Below are 26876 nucleotides of genomic sequence, written 5' to 3'. Positions count from 1 at the left end.
TAACTATTTTAAAATTTTAAATTTATTATACCCGACGGAATTCGCGATTCTCGCGTTGGCTCCGTCTTCGCTCCAGCGGTGGTTTCCTCTGCACCATCTTCTCCTCCAATCGAGTCTACGCCGACATCTCTCCCCTCGATTGCGACCGGAAGATCTCGCGCGAGCTCCTTGATTGCCAAATCTCTTGATCCCTCTCTTCTTCTTCTATCCATTCGGAAGGTTCGCCGTCAATTTGGGAAGCCCCTGTCACAATCGCCGTTCCTGGAAGGAAGACAACGTTCCAAGTTGCTTCGGCATTGTGAGGTTGTAGGGCATTCGATTTCCGCTTATCGATTTGATATCCGTGGTGCTGCCGAATTGGAAGGGAATCGGCCGTCGCCCGATTCGAGGAGGTTGCTGTCTCCGTCGCCTTGAGGGGAAGGAGATTTAGGAGAGATCGGGACTTACGGATAATCCTCGCTCAGGCGATTCATGGTGAGCAGCGAGTTTCATCCTTCTTTTAGAGCCGTGAGTTCTCGGAATCCTTACTGCTCTGATGGACTTCAGTGCTAAACAGGTGCTGTTGCAGTGAGACAGAAACTTGACGTTCTTTCCTCCCTCGGTGGTAGCTTAGAAGGTGGGTTTTAAATCGAAGTCAAATCTTTGTCTCCGATATTGTAATCGAATGATTAATAAATTCTAATTCATGATTGATTAAGATAGGCTTTCTTAGCGTCCCTACTCCGGTCCATCCATAGCCTAGCAAGTCGGTAAGTAATGCGAAGGTTGATGTCTCTTTCTTATTTTGTTTCATAATGTTTCACAAAGAATTCCTTATATTTTGTTTTAGGGCAGCAGTTTCAAAGGTGATAAACATCTTCTTTGGATCTGCATTTCATTGTCAACAAGCCTTCTTCTTAAAGTTGGATCCTCCCCTTTTGCTTAAGGGCAAGATTCAACAGGTTAGTGATGACTCGAGGGAAAAAGGTTGATTAAAAGAGCTTTAATTGTGTGTTGTGTCTCCATAATCAATCAAGGACTCCATATCTTAGAAGTGATTTAATCATGTTGTCAGGTTGTAGGTGAGTGGAGTGTGTATGTATTGAAGAGTGATTTGAGGTGAGTATGATGAGGGGATTGTTCCCATTGTGGGAACTATAAATTGAAAGAGGTGGAGTTTTGTAGTGGAACTTGAGATGAAAGATTGAGGTTAAGTTCTTCTTTACACCAAAATTAATCGGTCCTGGCTCAGGAATGATGATCTTACCTTTGGGAATAACAACTTGTGCAGGCTTTGATTGATATCCTGACTCGAGGAAGCTCATTATCTGTTGCACTCTATGCATATTGATAGCATGATTATCTTCTTTACTATGTTTATCATGATACATGTTTGCAGTACTTTTGTTATCCTCATACAACTTGTTTAATGTTTTTGTTTCTTTAGCCGAGAATGATGCATATATAATGTCTATCTTTTTACTAATAATGATGCATGTTTAGAGATTTATTTTATTAAACATTTTTAGATTTAACATCTTTTATGTGAAACGATGCACTAAACATGAAGAATTTGTATAAGGGCTATACTTAAAGCATGATGTGAGTTAGGGTGTGTTGGGAAGGACTACACATAATTTGGACCTATTTTCTTATTCTAAAAGTTAGGAGGGCTATATTTATTTGGTTGTTTCTCAGAATTCTAATAGTTGTTTTGAAATTGAATTGATAAGCCACAATATTGTCAGGAAAATTCCCATTTTGTTTGGTTTCTTGATATACACTTGCAAGTTTAGTTTGGAAGGTGACATTGTGGGGATGGCCTGAAATTGGTTATTTAGATTAAATCTATTTTTTAATCAAACTGACCAGCTAACCACCTAACTATATAGGAGGAAAGATAGGGAGATCGAAGGAGAGGGGTCTGTGGGTTGAGGCAAGGGCAATGAGTGGTGAAGAAGGATCGATATCAAGGGATCGGAGGAAGGGGAAGATTGCAGGTTGAATTCTCACTGAGGACGAGAGCAGAGAAGGCAGCAAACAGAGGCAGATGGAAGAAGAAAAGAGGAAGTGGACAGTAGGACTGCTGACTTCGAGAGAAAGTAGAGGTCTTTGCAGTGAGCAGGAATGAAATGGGGAAGAGAAGAGGAGAGAGAGCAGCAGGCTGTAGGATTTGCTCAGAATGGCCCTGTGAACAGAGACAGGAAGGGGAAAGGAGGAAGAAGAAATTGGGAAGAAACAGAGAAGAAAGGGTTAATGTTGTTGTGTTCTTGAGGAAGTAGAACAAGAGGGTGTGGTGGGGAGTAGTCCTTGTTTGACCTTTGATCAAAAGTGAAAGAACATTGACCATCCATAATGTAAGCCTCTACCAAATCTTGGAATCATTAAAATACCAAGGTTGTTCTTTTTCTTATTTCTTATAGTTTTTAATAATTATTAAATTAGTTGTAGGGCAAACTTGTTTAGGAATTCCAGTTTCAAAAGAGAACATCTAGATCATTTTAGTATATGATACTTGTACCATAAGATATGACTTCAAACTTCAAAGTGGCACAACGTTGTCCCCTTGGGGTGGTGCGGTGGTTGAGGCATGGGGTGTTGCCACATGAGGTCTTGGGGTCGAAACTCCGCACGTCCGAGCATGCCTTCCCCCATGCCTTGACCATTTGCACTAATGGCTAGTAGTCGCCCGTGATTTACCTCCTCCGTGTTGGCCTAGGGACGGGTTGGCGGGCGCTGGGGGCAAGCGAATCGCTTTTTGCCACAAAAGTGGCACAATGTCATGATATGTATAGTTATTGTTTATGATTAAATGAATAAAGTTTCAGATCATATATGATATATATATTGAAAATGTTGTGTATTGATTAGTGTTAATTGTTATATCAAGAGAAAGTTTGACAACCCATTTACTTGATTAACTACTTTCAAGTTGATGGCTATAAAGTGAAAATGACACCAACTTGGTGGGCTTATAATTTATATGTTGGTCAGGTTGACATGGCATTGAATTGCCATATGATACTAGTTCCCACTATTCATTAAAAGTGAGTGTGTATCTGTGCTAAGTGACCAACACATTTAATTGATTAACTAGTTTCAAGGTGATCTCTATAGTGGGGTTATATGTTGGTCAGGTTGTCATGGCACTGAATCAAAAGTGTAGCTGTGCTAGGTGACCTGTACCTCTAGAGTTGATCATGGTCATAACTTGAACCTGAGACAATAGATTAGATTAAATTCTTGATGTTGGATTCTATGCCACCGATTTGATTTAAATGGAATCTATAATTAAGTTTTTTTATAAGTATTTTTGGTTTATTTGTTTGAATGTATTATAATATCCTCATTCTCATTGATGTGCTACTTTAACTCTTCTGGGTATATACTCAAATTGTGCTTAATAATCTCTTTTCAGATAAAGAAGTGCATGTACCAAGCTAAAGGGTTTGACTGGAATGCTCTAGTACTTGTAAGAATCTTTGGTAAGAATTATCTTGTAAATATATTTTTGATATGTACATATATCCTACAAATAAGGATTTATAGAAAGGTTAGTTATGAAATGAAAATTGTTCTAATACAGTCTGTTTTCTAACATACAAGGTAATTTCTTGAGTAGGTATTTGGCGTTCTGTTATACTCTACGATTGGGGTGTGACAAAAAATGGGGGTCATGTCAAGGCGTGTATTGCCTGCATGCAGCAGGCTCTGTTGCTTCTGCCCATCTTTGCGGGCACGATCACGGCAACCCGTTAAACGGTATAAGAAACTCCTCACAGATGTCTTCCCTCGCTCTCAGGTGAGCCATTCACTTACAATGGAACTACAATTTTCATTTTTTTATTTTTCATTCTGTTGAAGCTTAGTTAACTGGACTGTGATGGATGTGCAACACTTGTTGTCATGCTATTTTTCTGTCCTTAGATTTTGTTCATTATCCATCTCAGCTTTAGTTTCTTTCAAACTGTTTTTGTAATCTCATACAGGACTAGACATTATATTTTAGTGAAATAATTATTGGTAAAACTGAAACTTTTCTTAAAAAATGTGACCAAGTTTGTGTATAATGCTTCGATCAGACTTTAGTTTTGCTTCTTGTTGACCAACCTACCCTTTCTTGTGGTGTTATCAATTAATGCCACCAGAATTAATTCCATTCTCAATGGATGTTGTCGATTTGGAAGAATGTTCTGTTCTAACATGCAAACTCATTTTTGTTTTTACAAATGGCCAAATAGATCTACCAACTATGACCTTCCTTTTTCACAGATCATTAAGGTATTCTGCTAATAGATGTGCATTACATGCAATTTTACTGTTCTAGCATCTACTTACATCAATTGAGTAATTAATTGATGGCCACATTGTTCTTTGTGAGCAGATTTAGCATCCCTTTTTAGCAGAAAAGAAATTGGTTGGGAATTAGGGGTATCCCAGTATGAAGAACTTGTCAGTTTAGGTCTGGAAGAGTTGACACACAACTTTTTATGTCATAATTTATCATGTATTTATTTCATACTCCAATTATGAGTAGTTTTGATCCAGGTTCCAACTAATAACTATGCACGAAGTATCTATTAACTTTCAGTACCAGTGCAAAATGAAGCTTGCTAACTTGTTATTGCCTATATTACAAACATAGAAAAATGTTATGTGAAATTACAGGATGGAGAACCAAATGACAGAATGATTGGCAAGCTTTGTGATTATGCCTCAAAAAATCCAATTCGTATCCCAAAGGTTTGCATCATTACTGTTATTCCACTGCATGTTGTGCTAAATCACCATGGTAGATTTTACTGCTGAATACTGATTTTCCTATGTTATGTTTGTTCTTTGCATTTGCACCAGGCTGCCCTTTATGTTTGTTCTTTGCATTGATAATGTTTGAATTTATGCTACAATCAAATAATACTGTCACTTGGACATAATCCTGTTAATTGGGAGTACGAGAAATATTTGTCATTTTGCCTGTTCAAAGAACTTTTTGGTGTCCACTTCAGTGCTATTCGTGTTTTTACCTTAAGTTCCTCCTACCTGTTGCTTACCTATCTTGTCATTGAAGGAGTTTTAAGATATGTTATCTATGATAGTTCCATGACATGCAGCAAGGAACACACTGTATAACTCCAAATTACTTTGAACTTGAAATTCTTGATGAAGTGATGTGATTTTCTACTTTTGGACGATGTTTCGTCATGCTATGCATGTTCTTATACCTGCATTATTTTCCATTCATCAGCCATTTATTCCCATTATTTGCTGATAATCGGTTTGTAGCGTAGTATTTAACACATTAGAATAACCCTTGTGTTTGTTCCCTTCACACATCATGAGCTTCTGTATGTAAGCTGCATAGCGAATGTCCACTGTTGTGGGACCATCATTCATCTCAAATAACAAATTTAGTGAGACATTATAATGGATAGTATCCCAATTTTTTCAATGTGTTACACTTCCATTCTGTTGAGGCTGATCTGATTGTATTTTCTGTCAATGCATCATAAGTTGCCACAGATATATAATGGAAGCTCTGAAATCGATCAAGATGCAATTTTGTCTTACCCTACGTGGTGAATAGCCCCTGCACAAAAACAAACAAAAATACCTTCCTCGGACTTATAACTTAAATAAAATGAACACTTGCATAAACAAAATAAGAGATAAACTAAAAAGACGAGGCTCACAAATTTACTTAGTTACAACCGGAGAGGTTGTTAATCCAAGGGAGTTGAATCACACTAAGAATCTCGTTCAGGCGGAGAAGCTTCTTACAACAATGAACAAAAAAAAAAACTAAACAAAGACTAAAGCGCACAAGTGTTGTTTCTTTGTATTTCACGTTCTTGTAAAGCTTTGGGAGCAAGACTGCTTATATAGCCTTGCTCGGGGCGCTTGGAAGGGTTCCAGGCGCCTGGAGAGGGATACAATTTTATCCCCTTCGCAATGGATCACGGTCAAACGTAATCTCGACCATCAGGAATAGGGCTCACCCGAACCCAACTTCTGGCCTTCTCGAGCAAGCTTCCGCTCTTGGCTTCTCGTCCCTCGGAAACGTCGCGCGCCTCCTTCTCGTCCGCCCGCGTACTCTTCCACAGCACCTCGTCCCTCGGACGCATTGAGCCCGTCGGCTCTCTCCCGTGCCGTCCTTCTCGCTAGCTGCGTCTTTTGCTCGACGCCCTGTGCTCCTAAATTATTGTACACTTAGACACAAGGTTAAACACTACTGGACCTAACCTAACTTGTTTGATTACATCAAATTAACCTTGAGGTATCAATAATCTCTCCTTTTTTGATGTAAGCAACCCAAGTTAAGTTAGGGTAAACTAACATAAAATTAAAGCAATAAATATGCAGTTAAAGTGCAAAAATCAATAAATTTGCAGTTAAAGTGCAAAAATTGAAAAATATTTAATCGACCTCCCCTTAGACTTAATCTTTCTTTCTCCCCTTTGATCACATAAAAAATGGGGTACCAAAAGAAATCTAAGTGTAAATTTTTCAAAAAATAGGAAAGTTTTTTAGTTTTTAAAAAAAAAAAAAAAAAATCAGATTTTCAACCTTTTTGAAAAACTTATCAAGTCTTTGAAAATTTTGAAAATAATTTTGATAGCACTTTAAAAAAAATGCAATAATTTTTAAAAAAAATTCTAAGTAAAAAATATTTTTGATATAAAAAAAAAATGTAATATCAATAATTTGGTAAAGTAAAGCTGATACTTCCAAAAAAAACTTTAAGTTTTTTCTAAGTTAAAAACACTAAAGGAAAATGTTTTGAGTAATTATTTAAAACATTATTTAATTACAATTAAATGCTTTATCAGTTAGTCAATTAAACATTTTATTTCATTAATTGGCTTCCAGACTGAGGTCTTCTTGGTTATTGGAGCAACAATCACTTTCTAGACAAAACCTCTTAAGTAAATTCAAATATTTAATTTTCTTGCTGAAATTCCTAAGTCTAATTAAAGTTCAATTTAGACAAGACTTTGGAACCCAATATAGGTTCCAGCCATTGGGTTAATTAAAAATCTTTTAGGAATATATTTCTGAGAAATTTTCCTAATTTGTCCCTTGTGGTAATTAAAATGTCAGTTCAAATTATTATATTTCCTAATATTTTGATTTTTAATATCTAAGCATGCATGATTTTTCAAGTATTCTACTTGTATTTTCAATTCATCATTTTCCAATTTTAACTTTTCAAAATCTTCTAATAGGCAAGATTTGGCTAGAATTAATTTTAACTCTTTAATTTCTTTTTCTAATTTGCAACAATCTTTAGATAATAATTTAACAAATTTAAATAACTTATCGGGAGGAAGAGATCGTACTTAACTTACCTTGTCGATCTCGTTATCCGTAGCTCCCCCTGAACTGCTGCTCTCTTCCGATGTCGCTCCCCCTTCATCGATGCTCTCGATGCGCATTTCGGACAAGCTTACTTTGTTTTCATTGTCTTGATGACTTGCCATTAATGCAAGTCCGGCAACAACTTCAACTTCTGATTCAGACGACTTTTCGTCCCACGTCGCCTTTAGCATCTTGTACTTGATGGATTGGACCGGCTTCTTGTTCTTCCCTTTGTCCTTGTCCTTGATCTTTATCTTAGGACAGTTGTCTTTAACGTGCCCTTCTTCGTTGCAGTGGTAGCATCTGATTGTTCTTTTCTTTCTACCCTGCAGATGGATAGTTTTTCTAGATTTAAATAATTTTTTAAATTGTCTTACCATCATTACTGTTTCGTCATCGTCCAGAGAGGATTCTGAATCTCGTTCGTCCATCCTTGCCTTAAAGGCAATGTTGTGCTTCGGCTCCTTCGGATCTGCACATCTCGTTTCATGGACTTTAAATGTTGAAAACATTTCTTCTAAGGTAATAGAATCTAAATCTTTAGAAATGTAGTAAGTATTTACTAATGATGCCCACTCAGTAAATCTAGGAAATGCATTAAGCGCGTACCTTAGCGAATCTCGGTTGCTTACCTTTTCTCCGAGATTCGTGAGTCCGGTGATTAGTTCCTTCATTCTCGAGTGAAGATGTGCAACGGGTTCTTCTGCTTCTAGTTTTATGTTGCTTAACTTATTCCTTAACAGATTCCGTTTCGCGAGTTTGGCTTCGGACGTCCCTTCGTGTAGCGGAACTTCTCCCAAAGCTCCTTTGCTGAGTCGTAGGTGCCGATCCGGTTGACATATTGTGGCGGTAGGACGCTCAACAGATGGAACTGTGCTTTGCCGTTTGCCACGAAATCGGTCTGCTCCTTCTTTGTCCACTGGTATTCTTCCTTTCCTTCGGGTGCTAAAAAACTGAATTTCATTATTAAAAGTAATTCAAAGTCGGTTTTAAAGAATATCTCCATTTTCTTTTTCCAGCTCACGAACTCCCCCTCGAACTTCGGTGGGTATATGCTCGGTCCGACCATTGATTCGGTGCTTCGATCGACGGTTAGTCTTCCTGAAGTGTCCTTGCTCTGATACCACTTGTTAGGACCCTTGGCGGCTGGCTAGAGGGGGGTGAATAGCCCCCGCACAAAAACAAACAAAAATACTTTCCTCGGACTTATAACTTAAATAAAATAAACACTTGTATAAACAAAATAAAAGATAAACTAAAAAGACGAGACTCACAGATTTACTTGGTTACAACTGGGGAGGTTGTTAATCCAAGGAAGTTGAATCGCACTAAGAATCTCCTTCAGACGGAGAAGCCTCTAAACAAAAACTAAAGTGCACAAGTGTTGTTTCTTTGTATTTCATGTTCTTGTAAAGCTTTGAGAGCAAGGCTGCTTATATAGTCTTGCTCGGGGCACCTGGAAGGGTTCCAGGCGCTTGGAGAGGGATACAATTTTATCCCCTTCGCAATGGATCGCGGTCAAACGCGATCTAGATAAACTTCGATTCCGGGCGCCCGAACCAGGAAAGTCAACCAAGTTGACTTTTTCAGTCCGGGCCTTTCGCTCCGGTTTCGCTCGCCTCGGTCTGGGTCTTCTGCTTCGGTTCCTCTTGCTTGGGTGATCTCGGCGAATAGAGCTCACCCGAACCCAACTTTCGGCCTTCTCGAGCAAGCTTCCGCTCCTGACTTCTCGTCCCTCGGAAACGTCGCGCGCCTCCTTCTCGTCTGCCCGCGTACTTTTCCACAGCACCTCGTCGCTCGGACGCATTGAGCCCGTCGGCTCTCTCCCGTGCCGTCCTTCTTGCTAGCTACTTCTTTTGCTCGACGCCCTGTGCTCCTAAATTCTTGTACACTTAGACACAAGGTTAAACACAACTGGACCTAACCTACCTTGTTTGATCACATCAAATTAACCTTGAGGTATCAACAATCTCCCCTTTTTTGATGTAAGCAACCCAAGTTAAGTTAGGGTAAACTAACATAAAGTAAAAGCAATAAATATGCAGTTAAAGTGCAAAAATCAATAAATTTGCAGTTAAAGTGCAAAAATTGAAAAATGTTTAATCGACCTCCCCTTAGACTTAATCTTCCTTTCTCCCCTTTGAGCACATAAAAAATGGGGTACCAAAAGAAATCTAAGTGTAAATTTTTCAAAAAATAGTAAAGTTTTTTAGTTTAAAAAAAAAAATAAAATCAGATTTTCAACATTTTTTGAAAAACTTATCAAGTCTTTGAAAATTTTGAAAATAATTTTGATAGCACTTTAAAAGAAATGCAATAATTTTTTTAAAAAATTCTAAGTAAAAAATATTTTTGATATAAAAAAAATTGTAATATCAATAATTTGGTAAAGTAAAGCTGATACTTCCAAAAAAAACTTTAAGTTTTTTCTAAGTTAAAAACACCAAAAGGAAAATGTTTTGAGTAATTATTTAAAACATTATTTAATTACAATTAAATGCTTTATCAGTTAGTCAATTAAACATTTTATTTCATTAATTGGCTTCCAGACTGTGGCGGAGCACTAGATCTTCTTGGTTATTGGAGCAACAATCACTTTCTAGACAAAACCTCTTAAGTAAATTCAAATATTTAATTTTCTTGCTGAAATTCCTAAGTCTAATTAAAGTTCAATTTAGACAAGACTTTGGAACCCAATATAGGTTCCAGCCATTGGGTTAATTAAAAATCTTTTAGGAATATATTTCTGAGAAATTTTCCTAATTTGTCCCTTGTGGTAATTAAAATGCCAGTTCAAATTATTATATTTCCTAATATTTTGATTTTTAATATTTAAGCATGCATGATTTTTCAAGTATTCTACTTGTATTTTCAATTCATCATTTTCCAATTTTAACTTTTCAAAATCTTCTAATAGGCAAGATTTGGCTAGAATTAATTTTAACTCTTTAATTTATTTTTCTAATTTGCAACAATCTTTAGATAATAATTTAACAAATTTAAATAACTTATCGGGAGGAATAGATCGTACTTAACTTACCTTGTCGATCTTGTTATCTGTAGCTCCCCCTGAACTGCTGCTCTCTTCCGATGTCGCTCTCCCTTCATCGATGCTCTCGATGCACATTTCGGACAAGCTTACTTCGTTTTCGTTGTCTTGATGACTTGCCATTAATGCAAGTCCGGCAACAGCTTCAACTTCTGATTCAGACGACTTTTCGTCCCACGTCGCCTTTAGCGTCTTGTACTTGATGGATTGGACCGGCTTCTTGTTCTTCCCTTTGTCCTTGTCCTTGATCTTTATCTTAGGGCAGTTGTCTTTAATGTGCCCTTCTTCGTTGCAGTGGTAGTATCTGATTATTCTTTTCTTTATACCCTGCAGATGGATAGTTTTTCTAGATTTAAATAATTTTTTAAATTGTCTTACCATCATTACTGTTTCGTCATCGTCCAGAGAGGATTCTGAATCTCGTTCGTCCATCCTTGCCTTAAAGGCAACATTGTGCTTCGGCTCCTTCGGATCTACACATCTCGTTTCATGGACTTTAAATGTTGAAAACATCTAAATCTTTAGAAATGTAGTAAGTATCTACTAATGATGCCTACTCAGTAAATCTAGGAAATGCATTAAGCGCGTACCTTAGCGAATCTCGGTTGCTTACCTTTTCTCCGAGATTCGTGAGTCCGGTGATTAGTTTCTTCATTCTCGAGTGAAGATGTGCAACGGGTTCTTCTGCTTCTAGTTTTATGTTGCTTAACTGATTCCTTAGCAGATCCCGTCTCGCGAGCTTGGCTTCGGATGTCCCTTCGTGTAGCAGAACTTCTCCCAAAGCTCATTTGCTGAGTCGTAGGTGTCGATCCGGTTGATATATTGTGGCAGTAGGACGCTCAACAGATGGAACTCTGCTTTGCCGTGTGCCACGAAATCGGTTTGCTCCTTCTTTGTCCACTGGTATTTTTCCTTTCCTTCGGGTGCTACAAAATTAAATTTCATTATTAAAAGTAATTCAAAGTCGGGTTTAAAGAATATCTCCATTTTCTTTTCCAGCTTGCGAACTCCCCCTCGAATTTCGGTGGGTATATGCTCGGTTCGGCCATTGATTCGGTGCTTCGATCGGCGGTTAGTCTTCCTGAAGTGTCTTTGCTCTGATACCACTTGTTAGGACCCTTGGCAACCGGCTAGAGGGGGGTGAATAGCCCCCGCACAAAAACAAACAAAAATACCTTCCTCGGACTTATAACTTAAATAAAATAAACACTTGTATAAACAAAATAAAAGATAAACTAAAAGACGAGACTCAGATTTACTTGGTTACAACTGGGGAGGTTGTTAATCCAAGGAAGTTGAATCGCACTAAGAATCTCCTTCAGGCGGAGAAACCTCTTACAACAATGAACAAAAAAAAAAGCCAAACAAAAACTAAAGTGCACAAGTGTTGTTTCTTTGTATTTCATGTTCTTGTAAAGCTTTGAGAGCAAGACTGCTTATATAGTCTTGTTCGGGGCACCTGGAAGGGTTCCAGGCGCCGGGAGAGGGATACAATTTTATCCCCTTAGCAATGGATCGCGGTCAAACGCGATCTAGATAAACTTCGATTCCGGACGCCCGAACCAGGAAAGTCAACCAAGTCGACTTTTTCAGTCTGGGCCTTTCGCTCCGGTTTCGCTCGCCTCGGTCCGGGTCTTCCGCTCCGGTTCCTCTTGCTTGGGTGATCTCGACCATCAGCAATAGGGTTCACTTGAACCCAACTTTCGGTTTTCTCGAGCAAGCTTTCGCTCCTGGCTTCTTGTCCCTCAGAAACGTCGCGCGCCTCCTTCTCGTCCGCCCGCGTACTCTTCTCAGCACCTCGTCCCTCGGACGCATTGAGCCCGTCGACTCTCTCCCGTGCCGTCCTTCTCGCTAGCTGCGTCTTTTGCTTGACGTCCTGTGCTCCTAAGTTCCTGTACACTTAGACACAAGGTTAAACACAACTGGACCTAACCTAACTTATTTGATCACATCAAAACAGCCTTGGGGTACCAACAATTGGTACCTTTGCCATTTTCCCATCTTAGGTACATATAGTTTGTGCTTAGGTGGGAAATATCACCTCATTTTGAAACGTATTCTGTTTCTTAAATGTGTCTCTTTCTACTATTTCTAGTTGAGTAACCTTCATTTCATATCCCTTTCTTCTTTATTTTGGCTTACACTAATCATGCCAAGTTTGATTGGCGTAGCAAAATTTCCGCAGCAAAAACTATTAGGAAAGGCTTCAATTGTATGTTTCACTTAACACTTCCCTTTGTTGTGGGTGGGTTGATTGGACTCATCCAACCACTCATGGACTTGATTGATATTTTTGGAATTACAATGGCTTTCATGATTCAAACATAAGATCTCTTCCTTTGTTACCATGTTAAATTTGGATGGCTACTGTAATCCTAACAACTTTCATGATAGAATAAGAAATAATAATATTAGAGAGGAAGTTGTAGTTACACCTATTGAGGGAAAACTCAAAGAGACATGTGTAAGAAGGTATGACAATCTACTTAGGTGACCGATAAATGCCCCACTTAGGTGATGTGAGATCATGACAAATACACATATTAATCAAGGAATAGGGAGATCTTAGTAACAACATAAAACTCATTTAAATATAGATGAGGATATAGTAGGAGATTGAGTCCAATGACATAAGAGGATTTATATAGCCGATTCCACTTAGTGGGATAAAGGCTTGTTGTTGTTATTGTTGTTGTTATTGTAATCCTAATAGCTTGAGTTGTTTGGAAATGACCCATTCTATATATTTTTTGTATTTTTAATACACCAAATACAGTAGAAATTATTCAAAAGTTTCAATCCAATAAATTTCATATCTTACATTGGCTAAAAAAAACGTGTTACACTTTAAAAGTCTCCTGATGTGAAGGCTTGAGGCATGACATGTACGATGTGTAACACTGAAAAAAGAAGGGTGGCAAGAGAGACTAAATTATCTTCTTTCAGTTTCAAATTCTTAGCTGCTTGGAGACTGAAATCTTTAGCCACTAGAGTTGGGCACTGGGTGAAGTTCATCAGGAAACAGAGAGCTGACATAAATTGACTGAAGTGGGGAAGGACCAAGAAGGGAGAAGATATGTTTAATTATTAAATCAGAGATGCAAGACAAGACTAACTGATTGTGCTCCTCTTCTCTTTTCAATGTATATTTGTGATATGCCAATCATTTCTCTGATTGAATAATTTGCATGATATAAAAATGCAACAGTGAGACAATTTTTTACTAGTTTATCTTTCATATAGGATCTTAATGGCCTGGTGTTGGTTCATATGCTACTGCAAATATAAGCTCAAACTAGTACATAGGACACAGTATTCTGCATATTTTGTTTCATATGCTGTTAATGGTCTTTGAATTAGAGATGTGACAAATAAAGGAAGAAAAAGGCATCAATAGCTCAAAATTAGGTGGGAGCTCGAGTGGATAATCATAAGCCCATTCATACAAGGCACTGAGAATCTGTGATGTCCCTTCTCCCTTTTAAATTAACACATTTAATGTCATAGCAGGATTGACATGAATATATTTTGTCAATGGACTACATGCTTGCTGTGTTTTTTTCCTTTCATTTAATGAAGTAGCTCCAAGTCTAATATCTGGCAGGCTTCTATGCTGGAATTGCCTCCAAATAGTGGCAACTTTTTTCCTTGTGTAATTGTATCCAAGTTTGCTAGAATATTGTACTTTTGTACCTTCCTTCAATGAGTTGGAGTTTGTGTTGAATTATAAAAATGTAGTTGGAATTAGTTCTGATTACTTCTGTTCAAGTGTTAGTCACCACTTCAGGAGACTGGTAAAAACTATTTGTAATTCCTCTGGTTATTTACGCAAATCATCATCTAGATGCTGTATAAATTTCTTCATCGAGTTGTTAAAGAGAAACTTAGTTTATTGTATCTATTTTTCCTGTCGAGTTTGATCTGAAGACTTATTCTGTAATTGATGTGTATTTTATCTGTAGATCACGAACTACTTGGAGCAGAGATTTTATAAAGAATTGAGAAATGAACATTTTTCTTTGGCAAAAGTGGTCCCTTGTGTTTATAGGAAATTATTAGCATCATGTAAGGAGCAAATGTGAGTAAATTGTACATGTTATCTTAGATTATCACATTATAATGCATATTGTTTTGTTAATTAACTTCTTTTTGTTTTTTAAAATTCCGCACTTGCTAGTTATTACCTGTATTTGAACTTTTTAAGTCAACCTTGTTCTAACTTGCTAAGGTTTTCCCCTTTTGATGCAAAGGCACAAAGACTTGGACTTGGACATTTCCTGTTTAGGCTGATGTCAATAAAATACAACAGTCATATTATTGTTGTATGAATGAACACCACAGAGAAGTATGCAAGATGTGACTCACATTAATGAGACAAACATGATGAACTTTCAATTTTCGACACTACCCTTCATGATCTCTTGACGTTCTGAAAAATATTTTATTGATACTGATTAGTAATTTGGTGAACTTATATTCACTCAGCCATACTAATGTTTGAATATTATGTCTTGTAGTCACCTGATAATTACATGTCTTGTAGGCATGATACTTGAAAAGAAGAATGAGAAAGTGAGTTAAATACTTGGTGTCTGTATTTCTTATACAATTTGTTTCAATTCATTTCATGTTGACAACATGTTATATCTTCACAAGTAAAAATACCGCTAGCATTGGTTCTCACCAACTAATGTTTATCTGTCTGACAAAGATTTGATGAAGTTCTTGCTTCTCCTTCTTGTTATCTTATACAACTTTACTACGCAGGAGTTGTCAGTGCATCTCTCAGTGTATGGGCAAAGTGCATACATATTTAAAATTTGTTGTATTGGTGTCCGAGATCATAATTTCTTACTTTGGAAATTATGTGCTAGACCCCTTGACTTCTCAAGTAGTCATTATGATTTTATCCGAGAGGAAAATGTTTCCTCATTATCTTTAACATTTCAAAGTCAGCATCTCGTTGCATTTTTGTGCAAGTAATTCAAGCTCTTTCATCATTCTCAAGGTGGGATAATAATTGGAAATATATCAATATAATGCTTTGAATAAATTAAAGCACTTTTGGTATTAGTTCGAATTCCTTAATATTTAGAATGAATTCTGTTATCTTGTGGTATTGGGCTTTAATTCATCTTCTAATTGGTTTAATTATGTTCACTCAGGCCGTTGTATGCTACTAGCTTGTTGAGCATTGTGCAAATATTACTTGACCAAACACAACAAGACGATATGTGTATTCTTGGTTGTCTTACACTTGTTGACTTCCTTAACAATCAGGTAACTTGTTCAGTGTTGCTAGGATCTTTTATATGTTTTAATTATTATTTTTCTGTAATGAAGGATATATTATTGTAGTTAACAACAACAAATATTAGATCATGTTTTTGAGTTGATATCTCATAGTGTAGGGAAGTTTTGATAGGCATTTAAGGGTGTGTTTGGTTCAAGCTATCCTCACACTTCCAAGGTAGGCATGTTCCATTCCGGGTCATATCCTCCATTTGCTAACATGGCAGGCATGCTCCATTACCTGAGAATCACTCATTACTCGAACCAAACATATGATTAAATAACATAACCTTCCTCAAACCCTTTTGAATGTAGCGGATAACAGCGGAGCCCGAGAATTGATGTGTATTCGAATCATAGGAGCTGGTAATTATAGATATGCTCATATTGGTGACGTTATTGTTGCTATAATTAAAGAAGCAGTGCCAAATATGCCACTAGAAAGATCAGAAGTAATTAGAGCTGTAATACGCTTTCACTGAAATCTTTGTTTCAGTTTACTTAATCAGCAAATGTGAGCTGCCAAGTCAAAAAGAATTTGCTTCCAGAGTCGAATTGATGTAATAATCTTGGCATTTGTCCATCTTTTTTGTCCTATATGAGAGACAATATTAAAGAAGTTTGAGAGTTAGATTTGGAACTTGCAATTTCTTAAGAGAAATGAATATATTATAGAATTTCTTGTGTTAGGCACCTATTTTCTGTATTGTCTTTTTGTTTTGGTTGAAGATATTTGTTTAATAGTGAAAAGTGAATGTTTAAATTAAATTAGCTTCTAAATGCTCCAGTAGGATATAAGTGCACATTAGTTCATTATTTTAGATATTGATACCTCCTCCCTAACTACCGACTATGATTTATTTCTTTTCCTTGATTAAGATGGATTGGTAGTTCCTTAGGGCTTCTTCTTTAAACACCTTAATTGCCTCAAAGTGCTTTAGTTTCACACCTATTCTACTTAGACACACCACTATTACCCTGCACAGTTGTATCATTATTCCTACTCTTTTTCTTTGGGAATTAACATCTTTCATAAAAATGGTGGTTTCTGGTATGGCTTCAATACTCCTAATTGGATATTGATGGTTTTAAAAATGTTAAATTTCTACTGTAGCCAAGTGTCAAAAGTTGACCACAGAACTTCCTGGACTTCTAGTAGTAATCTTGGTTTGCACAGCTTTCTTGATATTTTGTCAGATTAAATTTTGATCGATCATCTGTCAGGTGCACTTATTTGTTCTTTTGTGGTATGCATTTGTACAAGGTGGATAGCACATACATGTTCAATGTAGAAGGCTTCATACCAAAGCTTTGCGAACTTAGTCGAGAAGTAGGGGAAGATGATAGGGGACTTCGTTTGCGTTCCGCAGGCCTGCAAGCTCTTTCTTCCATGGTACTCTAGTCCATGATCTGCAAGAATTGCAATTTCATTTTTCTATAATCCTTTATCCACAATGTTCAATTCAAATTACTTGATCTATATTATTATTATTATTATTTTCTAATGCCAGTTTGCTATGTTACTTAATATTTGATTATCAGGGTCAAGTTGCTACTGTAAGCTTGTCTTTCTGTCGTATTTTTTTTATTTTTTACTGTTAATTTAGTGCAAGATCATCAAAATTTAGTTAGTGGCTTGAGTTTACTATCTTCTTGTAAGTCCCTATTCCTGGTTCCGGGGGGGGGGGGGATTGGCTGTTATTCTGGAAACAGTTATTCTGACTGTTGTGATTAGCTGGCATACCTTGATGCATGTTTGCTTATGCCAAATAATTTACCAATATTTTATTTTTCTTAGATGTATGAAAATTCACTGTGCTAGTTTCTAAATCCAAATTAATTTGTAAAACTCTCGGTTTTAATAAATCCATGAATTGGGACAAGATGAATCTATGCATTATCGATAAGACATGTTAGCGTTCCTCCATTCATGTTTTTTTATCTCCAGTTTCTTTCTTTATCGAGATACTAATTTTATCCCTTGACTCCAGGTGCTTTTCATGGGTGAATACTCTCATATCTCGATGAATTTTGATGATGTAAGTTTTTCCTTTTCACTGTTCCTTGTATTCTGAGTTTTCATTATCCTAACAAGATTATTATGTCCAAGTTTACAATTTACAGATATTGTACCTAGAGGCATTTGATCGAGTTCTTTTTAATTTATCAGCTCTTATTCTTAGCAACAAAGAATCTTATGTTATGCACACTTCATGTATAGGATATATTTTGGTGTCACCTTCCTTTTTAAATTCCTTTTACATTGCACAATTGTGTTTGCTTGCTTATGTTTGTAGGATGGCAATAGAATATAAATATTTGCTGTTGAATTTTGGATGAACTATCTATTCAATTTTCTGGAGTATGAAAGTCAAAAGGACCATCCCTTTGCATTAATGGTTACAAAAATCTTTTGTCACAGTTCTAAGATGGTAGGGTGATCCTAATCTCTGTGGTTTCTATCGCTAGTTCAGGCATTTATTTGACATTTGATCCTATGAAGTGTCAAACTCATTTTAAGAAGGATATTATACTGAATCCTATTTCTGAATCTAAGGTGCCTGTTTCCACTTTGTGCCTTGAAATCTTACCTTGAAAAAGTTTGCCTAGTCATGCTAGATGAAGACCAATAATTTGATCAAACTTTCCATGTTTGACTAAATGTTATATTCTTAGATTTTATTCCTTAATTGATATTAGTCCCTTCCATACAATTTATTGGGTTGTTAGCTTTCTATATTAACATCTCTGTCTCTTGATGTTAGCTGACATATACCTAGATTGGGGGGTACCACATACACATCACTAGTCACATGCAACTTTTCATGTTTTGTTTAATATGGAAAACGAATAGGCCGATTTTGGACCTTTTTTTCTATTGAAGGAAGGGGTAAACTCCACCTGAGTGACTGGCAGGAATTGGTCCAAAAGCATTGTGCAACATTACCAAAGCCCATAACAACTAAGCTACTAGCTGTCTGTCTTAAATTGACCTAACACTTTGAGGTGATGAAAAGGCAGATTTATGTATATTTGACTTTATTGATTTAGAATGTCATTTTTTGCCGTGACATTTTAGATTTTATAGGAGATTCAAATTGGGTTCATGAACTTTTCTCATGATATATTTATTTTGATCGCAAGTTAGTTTATTTCCTAGGGCTTGTGTGTTTCCTACTTGCCTTTATTGGAAAAATGTTTTATATTTGTTTCCTCTACTTGAAACAGATTGTCGAAGTGATCTTGGATAACTACGAGGTTCCTCAAATTGGCTCTGATAATAGTAAGCATGATTTCCAGTCGATTCATGATCAGAATAAATGGGCTGAGGAGGTTGTTAGGGTAGAAGATAATGTTTCATCCTTCCAGGACTCCTGGAAAAAAGTTCTAACAGTACATCAGATCATAAATGTGGAACTTGATGCCACAGTGTAAGAACTTCACTGTTATCACATTTTTTCCCTTCTATTTATCTTGTTTCATAATTTTCAGTGTAAAAAGTTGTCTGTTGATGTGTTTTTGTCCTTCTTACCTTGTTTCGTGCTATTAACTTCTATATTGTTAAGCAGGGACTTGACAAAATGCCCTGCACACTGGTCAAAAGTTTGCTTGCATAATATGTCTAAACTTGCCAAAGAAGCAACCACTGTAAGACGAGTTTTAGATCCTTTATTTCGTAAACTTGACAGTGGGAGGTACTGGTCTCCTGAGAAAGGAGTTGCTTGTTCTGTGCTATCTGAATTGCAAGTTCTGATGGAGAATTCAGGTATTTTCTGTTGCTCCTTTGTTGTGTTTTCTCATTTTAGCCTCTGCTAGACATGGATAAACATAGCTTCTGTCTGCTTTCAGGACAGAATAATGATATGTTGATATCTACATTAATAAAGCACCTAGATCATAAGAATACAGGCAAGCAGCTTATCATGCAGGTCAATATCGTCAATGTTGCTGCTCATCTTACATTGCAAGCGAAACTCCAAGCCTCACTATCTGTAATCACTTCAATAAGTGACTTGATAAGGCATTTGCGCAAATGCTTACAATTTTCAATTGAAGCATCAAATATGGATGATGAAGATTCTGAGAGATGGAACTCTGTGCTCCATTTCGCTGTGGAAAATTGTATCAGAAAATTAGTCAATAAGGTTCTTTTAGTTTCAACACATAGATGAGTTCAAACTAGCTTTTTGAATATAATTTACTTTTTCAATTATCATCAGCCACTGGAGCTTCCTTCAGTCTCTTGATTTCTTTCATATTTGATTAACAGGTTGGAGATGTTGGACCTATTATTGACATGATGGCTGTTCTACTGGAAAATATTCCTACTACCACTACTGTAGCCAGAGCAACAGTTTCTTCTGTCTACCGCGCTTGTCAGCTAGTTGCCTCCATCCCTGACTTGTCGTATCAAAAAAAGGTAAGATCGCCTTATGTTCTGTTTATTATTTCCAATATATTAGTAAATTCAGGTGTATGACGTATCCATACATCGCAGGCTTTTCCAGATGCACTATTTCACCAGCTGCTTCTAGCAATGTCACATCCTGAGCATGATATAAGAGTTGGCTCTCATCGGATCTTTTCTTCTGTTCTTACGCCCACAATTGTTTGTCCTTGGTCAACTCCAGTTATTCCACTTTCTTTCAATGGATATGATCCAAAAGGAACACATTTGGTAGCACTGTCAGGTTATGCGTCCTCTAGAATCATTTTGGAGAAGCTCAGATTCAAGAACTCCGATGTCAATGAATCCCTAGTAAATGTAAAGGAAAAAAATGAGGCCACCGGAAAGAGGATGGAGGTAGAATTGCAAAACTCTTATGCAAGCTCTGAGCAGTACAGAGTTGACCCTTGCCAGAACAAAAGTCAGAGCATGGCATTTCTTCATCATGATAATTCAACTGAGGGGAATGCAACTGGCAGACTTGCCGAGGAAGTAGGCGCTGTTACTTCTTTAGCTGTTGATAATGACATTTTACAATGACTTTTTTCTTGAAAGAAAAAATTTGTACTAATAGATTTAAATTGGACTTATATTCTCATATCTGATGGAATTGTCTGTACTAATCATCTAATTTCATTTGATTAATTAGGAGTTGATTCTTATGCGACTGAGTAGTCACCAACTGGGTCTTTTGCTGTCATCAATTTGGGTCCAAGCCATGTCACCAGAAAATACCCCTGCAAATTTTGAGGCATTGGCCCACACATGCAATCTGGTTTTATTATTTTCTCGAACAAAGGTACCTACTTCTTGGACCAGTTTCTTACAATTTTGGTGTACAGTATTCTTTTTTTCATATTGTCAACTGGTAACCACTACTTTAAAAAGCTCAAGAAGTTACAATGTATCTCCATCGCAGTCAAATTGCACTAAAGCCAAAGTGCAAGTCAAGGCTAGACGGCTGACCAAGACTTCGAGAATCTCATAATGGAAATTAAGATAGATTTGTGAAGATTCAGATTATCATATGTGCAGTGCTTACATAAAAATATTTGATTAGATAATCATCTATATCAATGATTTTGGATGTTAGGAAACTACCTGATTTATAATTTTAATGGAGCAGCATGCTTACTCTAACTTGTTTTGTCATGAGAAATGATTGTCAACTTGTGCCATTTTATCAGTGACGATACCAATTCTTCTTTTCATGTTTGATTGACACATTCATATGCTCTTGCTAGAATTCTAGTCATGTGGTCCTGGTTCGTTGTTTTCAGTTAGCATTCTCATTGAGGAAGATTGCTCTAGAGATCAAAAGTGAGTTCCTTTGATTATCATGCTACTTTTTATTCCTTGATCACTCCAATATGATTAGTTTTCAATGTGAAAAGATCAGTTCATGACCGACAAATTTTATCTTCCTTGTTTCAATGTTTAAAGTTTAATTTCCAAGTTGTGGTCCTCTTGCTAATACTGGGTAATATATTGACTTTAGTGCATATTATGGATTAAACACACAATAGTTGAGTTGAAGATAAACTGAGTGGAATAGTCAAGTTGAGAACCTTGGTTGAGAGGAGGGATGGGATGATTAGGGAGAGGGGAAATGGTGGAAGGAGAATGAAGAGTAGAGTTGATGTAGGATCTACAAAGATGCAGAAGAGGAGGGGCTACAGAGAGATAAAGAGATATGGGTGTTCTGATACAAAGTGGAGAAAAGTCTATTTCAATCAGTGTTTACAACCAATGTTTATATAATCCCAAGCCTGACGCTACTTGAACTAACAATGTAGGGACTAACTAATCCCATTGTTTCTAATATGACAAGTATAGGATTTCTGAGAATTTGATATATATATATATATATTGGCAATATATTCAAACTTTCCAACAAAATAACCACAAACAATGTTCAGTGAGTTTGCAATATTACAAAACAAATTGATTTGACAATTGAAATTTGCACGTTGAAGATCCCAATTAAAGCTTTGTTCCCTCGTGTTTTTTGCAATAAAAGTTCACTAGGTCCCTTCCAATGAATCCAATCTTTTTTTTTCTTTTGTAGGATCGGAAAGGAATTGAGTAATGTGGAGGTGGGGAAGATGTTGTGGATGGTGAGGGGTGATGTGGCAGCAATGGTTATGGAACACAGGGCTTAACACAACATAGAATGAAGAGTAAGAGAGGGGAAAAATATGATTGTTTGCCATGAGATTACACAATAATGGCTCATGCCTCTGTTGGCAATTTTATAGAATCAAAGAGAATTTTTTTTATTAATAGACTAGAACTGCAAAACTGTGTATTTCATGGATAATTTATTGTCTTTATAATAAATTCAGTCTATTAAGATTCAACTAAGTAGACTAAGTTTGATTGAGAGAGATAGTGAATAGAATATTAATTCAAAACTCAGGAGCAGTTACAGTAAGTTTAACATATCATTAGAGCAAATGAAATTTTGAAATAACAAACCTTATGTTTTTCCTTACATTTCCATAGAATGCTAGTTATAACATACATATAAGGAAATTAAATGTTTAAATAGAATTTGTGTGGGCTTTCAGTATTAGTGCCATCAGGGCGCCCTGAAAGTTTCATCCTGTTGTTCTAACATATCATCAGTAATGCAGACCCTTTGCAGCCTTCACGTAGGAGATGTTTGTATACACTGGCAACATCGATGCTTATATTTTCAGCCAGGGTAGGTGATATTCCAGATGTGATTACATCGGTGAAGATGGACACAATGGTTAGACAGTTCATAATGTTTATGCACTTCATTTGAATCTCCTAAGGTTGTACTAAGTAGTCTGATTTGCAGGTTGATCCTCATCTTTGTCTAATTGAAGAGGGTAGGTTGCAAGAAATAGAATCTTGCTCTTACATTTATGGTTCTGAGGAAGATGACATTGCTGCAATGGAGTTACTTGAGAAAGTTGAAAATGATACGCAACTAAAAGAAGCTGTCATTTCACAGCTGACGAAGAAATTTGAGAGTCTACCAAAGGTAAATTCATTGCTTGCTCATACTTTCATGTTTTAACTAGTTCCACTTTTCTGATTGTTTTTCATAATTTTTCCCTTTTTGTTTTCCGTTCAGCTAATATTAAAATGTTTTATCAACCACATTGCAGGGAAAGCTCATTTGTGTAAGAGAGCAGATGTTACAAGAATTTTCCCCTGATGATACCCTTCCAACTGGTGCACCTTTGTTCATGGAGACATCTTACCCGTCTTCACCTCTTTTTCAAAATGGACATCAATCTTTTGAAGAGGTACTCTCTCGTGTTCAGTTGTTAGTCTAGGTCAACATTCTCATAAATGAGATCTTCCTACTTTCATTATGCAGGTCATGACTCCTACATTTTTGGAGGATGCGGACCCATTTTCAGAAGCATTCAGGAGGCAGTCTGATGGGAAGATGCCCGAGTCTATGAAAAATTTTGATGTCTTGAATGTTAACCAATTGATTGAATCGGTATGTGCTATCTTTGAAATCCTACATAAAGATCTTACAGCAACTTAGTAATGAACATTAGCATGGTTTGGTGTATCAGATTGTGAAAAATCAAATCCAAACTTAAATATTTTTCTTTGAATAATATAAACCAAAACTGAATCCAAATCATTTTTGCCATTGGAACCAAACTGAATTATCTGTTCCATTTCAGGTTGGTTCAGTTTTAAATTGAAAATATATCAATGAAAAATTAATTAATGGCTACTTTTTAAGCAAGGTTAATAACATCAAAAATTGCTATAGTTTAAGATTTTTTTTGTTTGACAATGAACACAAATAGCCAATGATTCTAATAGGGATACTAATTAATATAGTAATATTTTGCTACACATACAGGGTTGAACTGAAATAAGTTTTACTTGGCTTACAAACCAAAACTTGGGTTGTCTTTTTCCATTTAGTGTATTTGGTTTATGAATTTTGTGTTATTATAGATGTCCAAGCCTAATGATGATGATTATCCTCAAACTCAGGTCAGCAAGATTTTGATAGCCAAAATATTGTCTGAACTTCCGCTGAACTGTGAAACATTGGGAAATGATGATTGAGAGAACTGTGAATGCTATTTATTTATTTATTTATTTTAAATTAATGAATGGAGAAATATATGGGAAAAAAGATGTGAACATGATTTTTATGCTTAGGTAGACTTATTGTTTGCACATGTTTTTTTATTGATTTAGAAAAACTTATGACGAGACAAATACTGGACTCATGAATTTGTTGTTGTTGATGTTTTTTTTTTTTTTTTTTGCAGTAAATGATATTATCCTATAATATAATTTAGATGCATGACATTGCCTTATAATTTGAAAACGATAATGCTACAGATTGTTTTTCCTTTTTTTTAGCTTCACAAGAAGTAATTCAGACTTTGAAAATCGTCTCCCTACTTGTTCCCGAATGATATTGAAACTCTTAGCACCAAGTTTACAGCTTATCAAATAAATGTTCTTGTAGTCTAGTGATATTCCATGCGTGCATTCCTAAATTATGAGCATTCTTGCCACTGAACTTGCAGGTTAACGAGACAGCGCAACAAGTTGCCAGTTCGCCAACTCCAACAATTCCAGTACCATATGACCAGATGAAAAGCCAATGTGAAGCCCTAATGAACGGGAAGAAAGAAAAGATGTTGGTTCTTCGAAGCTTCAAGCAACCGCAAGTCGACTGCAGAGTCATGCCAGAAGAGGAAATCCCCGATGCAGTGGATGCAAACTTGGCAAGTCTCCCTAAATATATTTTCAGACCATCTTTCTTTCAGTGACTATTTACACAACAGAGACTCTGTATCTCCTGGCAGGTCCTGCATTATCCTGCAGCAGCGCTAAGATCAATCGAAGAGGAGCAAGCTCTACACAGTAACCCATTGCCAAATGAATGTGAGGAGTCCTTCAGACTACCGGCCGCGACCCCGTACGACAAATTCTTGAAAGCTGCTGGCTGTTGAGTCAATACTGGATCAGTTTGCGCGTGATAAAATCTAATAATGTGGCAAAAGGCAAATGCGCTAAAATCTAATAATGCATGTTATAGAGTGTGTCTATATTTCCTTTCATTTATTCTTTTATCAGCTAATATATTCTTTCAAGCGACTGTAAACAAGGAATTGGTGTGTTTAAGTGTTTTTTTTCCCTTTCATTCAAATAAAAAGGATAATATTATATGCTACGTAATATTTCAAAAATCTGTTCCAAATTTGCCCGACACTAATCGGTCCGTGAGCTCGTGTCCATTAATGGGCACTTGATCAAGCCTGACATGGACCACGAATCGGGTTCCATAGTCCATCAATTTGTAAGACTGTGATAATTGAACACAAGACTAAAATGAGGTTAACTTACCACATTTTCTTCAGATGTGAAGCCTTATTGGTAAAACGTCAATTATTTCTTCAATTTTTCTTCGTATTCGATTGGAATCGTTGTAGACTGACATGACTGGCACTTCATAAAATTAAAGGATAAAATTGACGTCTCAAACATTGCAATTTTAGTGAACACAAGCTCAATCTTATCTATTACAAGCAAATGGTTTGATCATTTCCTTTCGATTGTGTTTCTCGTCTACGTCTAGTGAATGGTTTGATCATTTTTCTTCAATTGGATTTCCTGCCTGTCTAGTGATATTAATTTAGGATATATCTCTAATTGTGCACAAGTTATACTTTAGATTTACTCTTGAATCTCAGGTTAAAAAACATCATTCATCAAGGAATTGACTCAAAGCTCAGAGCATTTTCTCCTTTTCCTCTAAAACAAAAAGAAAAAGAAAAGAAAAGATGGAAAAGACACCCCTGTCTCTTTGTCAAACAGCGATGTTAAACATGCCATCAACTCCAAATTTCCTACTCCATTTAACGATGATCATCTCCGTAATCAGCCAATTTAATAAAGTTCATGGACTTTTCTGATAACTTTCTCACAAGGGCCAAGGCCACCCAAGTCGTTCAACCAACAACGCTCTCCCCATCAGTCTCTCTCATTAGGTGAACCAATTATTAGAGGAAATTCACTTTAACCACCCCTCGTTTTGAAGTTTTTAACAATACTTTTGTTTTTAGATGCAAATGCCAACATAAAACAGTGATCATTTTTCTTCAATTGGGTTTCCTCCCCATGTGATATTAATTTAGGATTGAGTTCTAATTGTGCATAAGTTATATTTTTAATTTACTTGGTTGGTGAATCTCTTGATAAAAAATACTGCCGGGTAATAGTATAATAATAGGGTGTCTTCTTAATTTATCAGACATCTAAGAATCAAGTTCAACTTCCGATAAATTAACAGATAATTTTTTTTTAATGAACGGTTAATCTAAAAAAGTTATTATCGCCGATGAAAAACTTTCGTAGAGTTGAACAGATCACCCCTAAGATTAGTCGATATAAACTGGATACATGATGCTAACTATTTTTTTTCCATTTTACCCTTGCCAACGGCTAAGATGAGAATGTAGAAACTTTGTGGACCAAATTGAATATTTCTTTGATAAAGTCTTCAAGTTTCTACTTCTCCAAGCCTTCAACCAGTTTATAACCCCAATTCCCCTCCTTCGATGATACATCAAAGCTGTAGTCATGAGCCAGAGATCCTCAGCCATCCTGCTCGTCCTTCAAGCCGTCGTCGTTTGCTTCGTCTTCTCCGTTGGTGCCTCGCGGCTGATGCATGGCCCGTGCAACGAGCTCTATGTTGCCGAGCAAGGGGAGACTCTCCAGACGATAAGC

General features: G+C 36.5%; 1 protein-coding gene across 23 annotated transcripts; it reads left to right on the top strand.

Annotated features, from left to right (window-relative positions):
* Positions 1 to 34: 34 nt before the first annotated feature.
* On the top strand, positions 35 to 25320 carry LOC122051331 (protein SEMI-ROLLED LEAF 2-like). Of its 23 annotated transcripts, none has more exons than XM_042612421.1 (24): positions 35 to 474; positions 557 to 616; positions 703 to 749; positions 838 to 845; positions 3398 to 3464; positions 3602 to 3781; positions 4648 to 4722; positions 14347 to 14462; positions 15550 to 15664; positions 16941 to 17069; positions 17668 to 17715; positions 18905 to 19107; positions 19246 to 19442; positions 19526 to 19821; positions 19947 to 20096; positions 20175 to 20615; positions 20773 to 20922; positions 21368 to 21443; positions 22760 to 22878; positions 22951 to 23136; positions 23264 to 23404; positions 23479 to 23607; positions 24671 to 24871; positions 24953 to 25320. In XM_042612421.1, the coding sequence occupies exons 6-24, from the start codon at positions 3647 to 3649 to the stop codon at positions 25097 to 25099; spliced, it is 3054 nt and encodes a 1017-aa protein (XP_042468355.1). In that variant the 5' UTR covers positions 35 to 474; positions 557 to 616; positions 703 to 749; positions 838 to 845; positions 3398 to 3464; positions 3602 to 3646; the 3' UTR covers positions 25100 to 25320. The 23 variants fall into 23 exon arrangements, with proteins under 23 accessions (XP_042468355.1, XP_042468348.1, XP_042468354.1 ...); XM_042612414.1 differs by having other exon boundaries at positions 838 to 941; XM_042612420.1 differs by having other exon boundaries at positions 835 to 845.
* The last annotated feature ends 1556 nt before the right edge of the window (positions 25321 to 26876 follow it).

Source organism: Zingiber officinale, chromosome 3A, assembly GCF_018446385.1.
Source record: "Zingiber officinale cultivar Zhangliang chromosome 3A, Zo_v1.1, whole genome shotgun sequence".
Taxonomy (NCBI): domain Eukaryota; kingdom Viridiplantae; phylum Streptophyta; class Magnoliopsida; order Zingiberales; family Zingiberaceae; genus Zingiber; species Zingiber officinale.
This window is presented reverse-complemented; position numbering and strand designations above follow the sequence as displayed.

Excerpts from the sequence above, each read along its gene's own strand:
- LOC122051331 (XM_042612427.1), top strand. The coding sequence starts at position 3,647 with ATGGGGGTCATGTCAAGGCGTGTATTGCCTGCATGCAGCAGGCTCTGT. Across the intron at positions 17,070-17,667 it reads TGCAAGCTCTTTCTTCCATG|GTGCTTTTCATGGGTGAATA; the intron begins GTACTCTAGTCC and ends CCTTGACTCCAG. Across the intron at positions 21,444-22,759 it reads GATTGCTCTAGAGATCAAAA|ACCCTTTGCAGCCTTCACGT; the intron begins GTGAGTTCCTTT and ends TCAGTAATGCAG.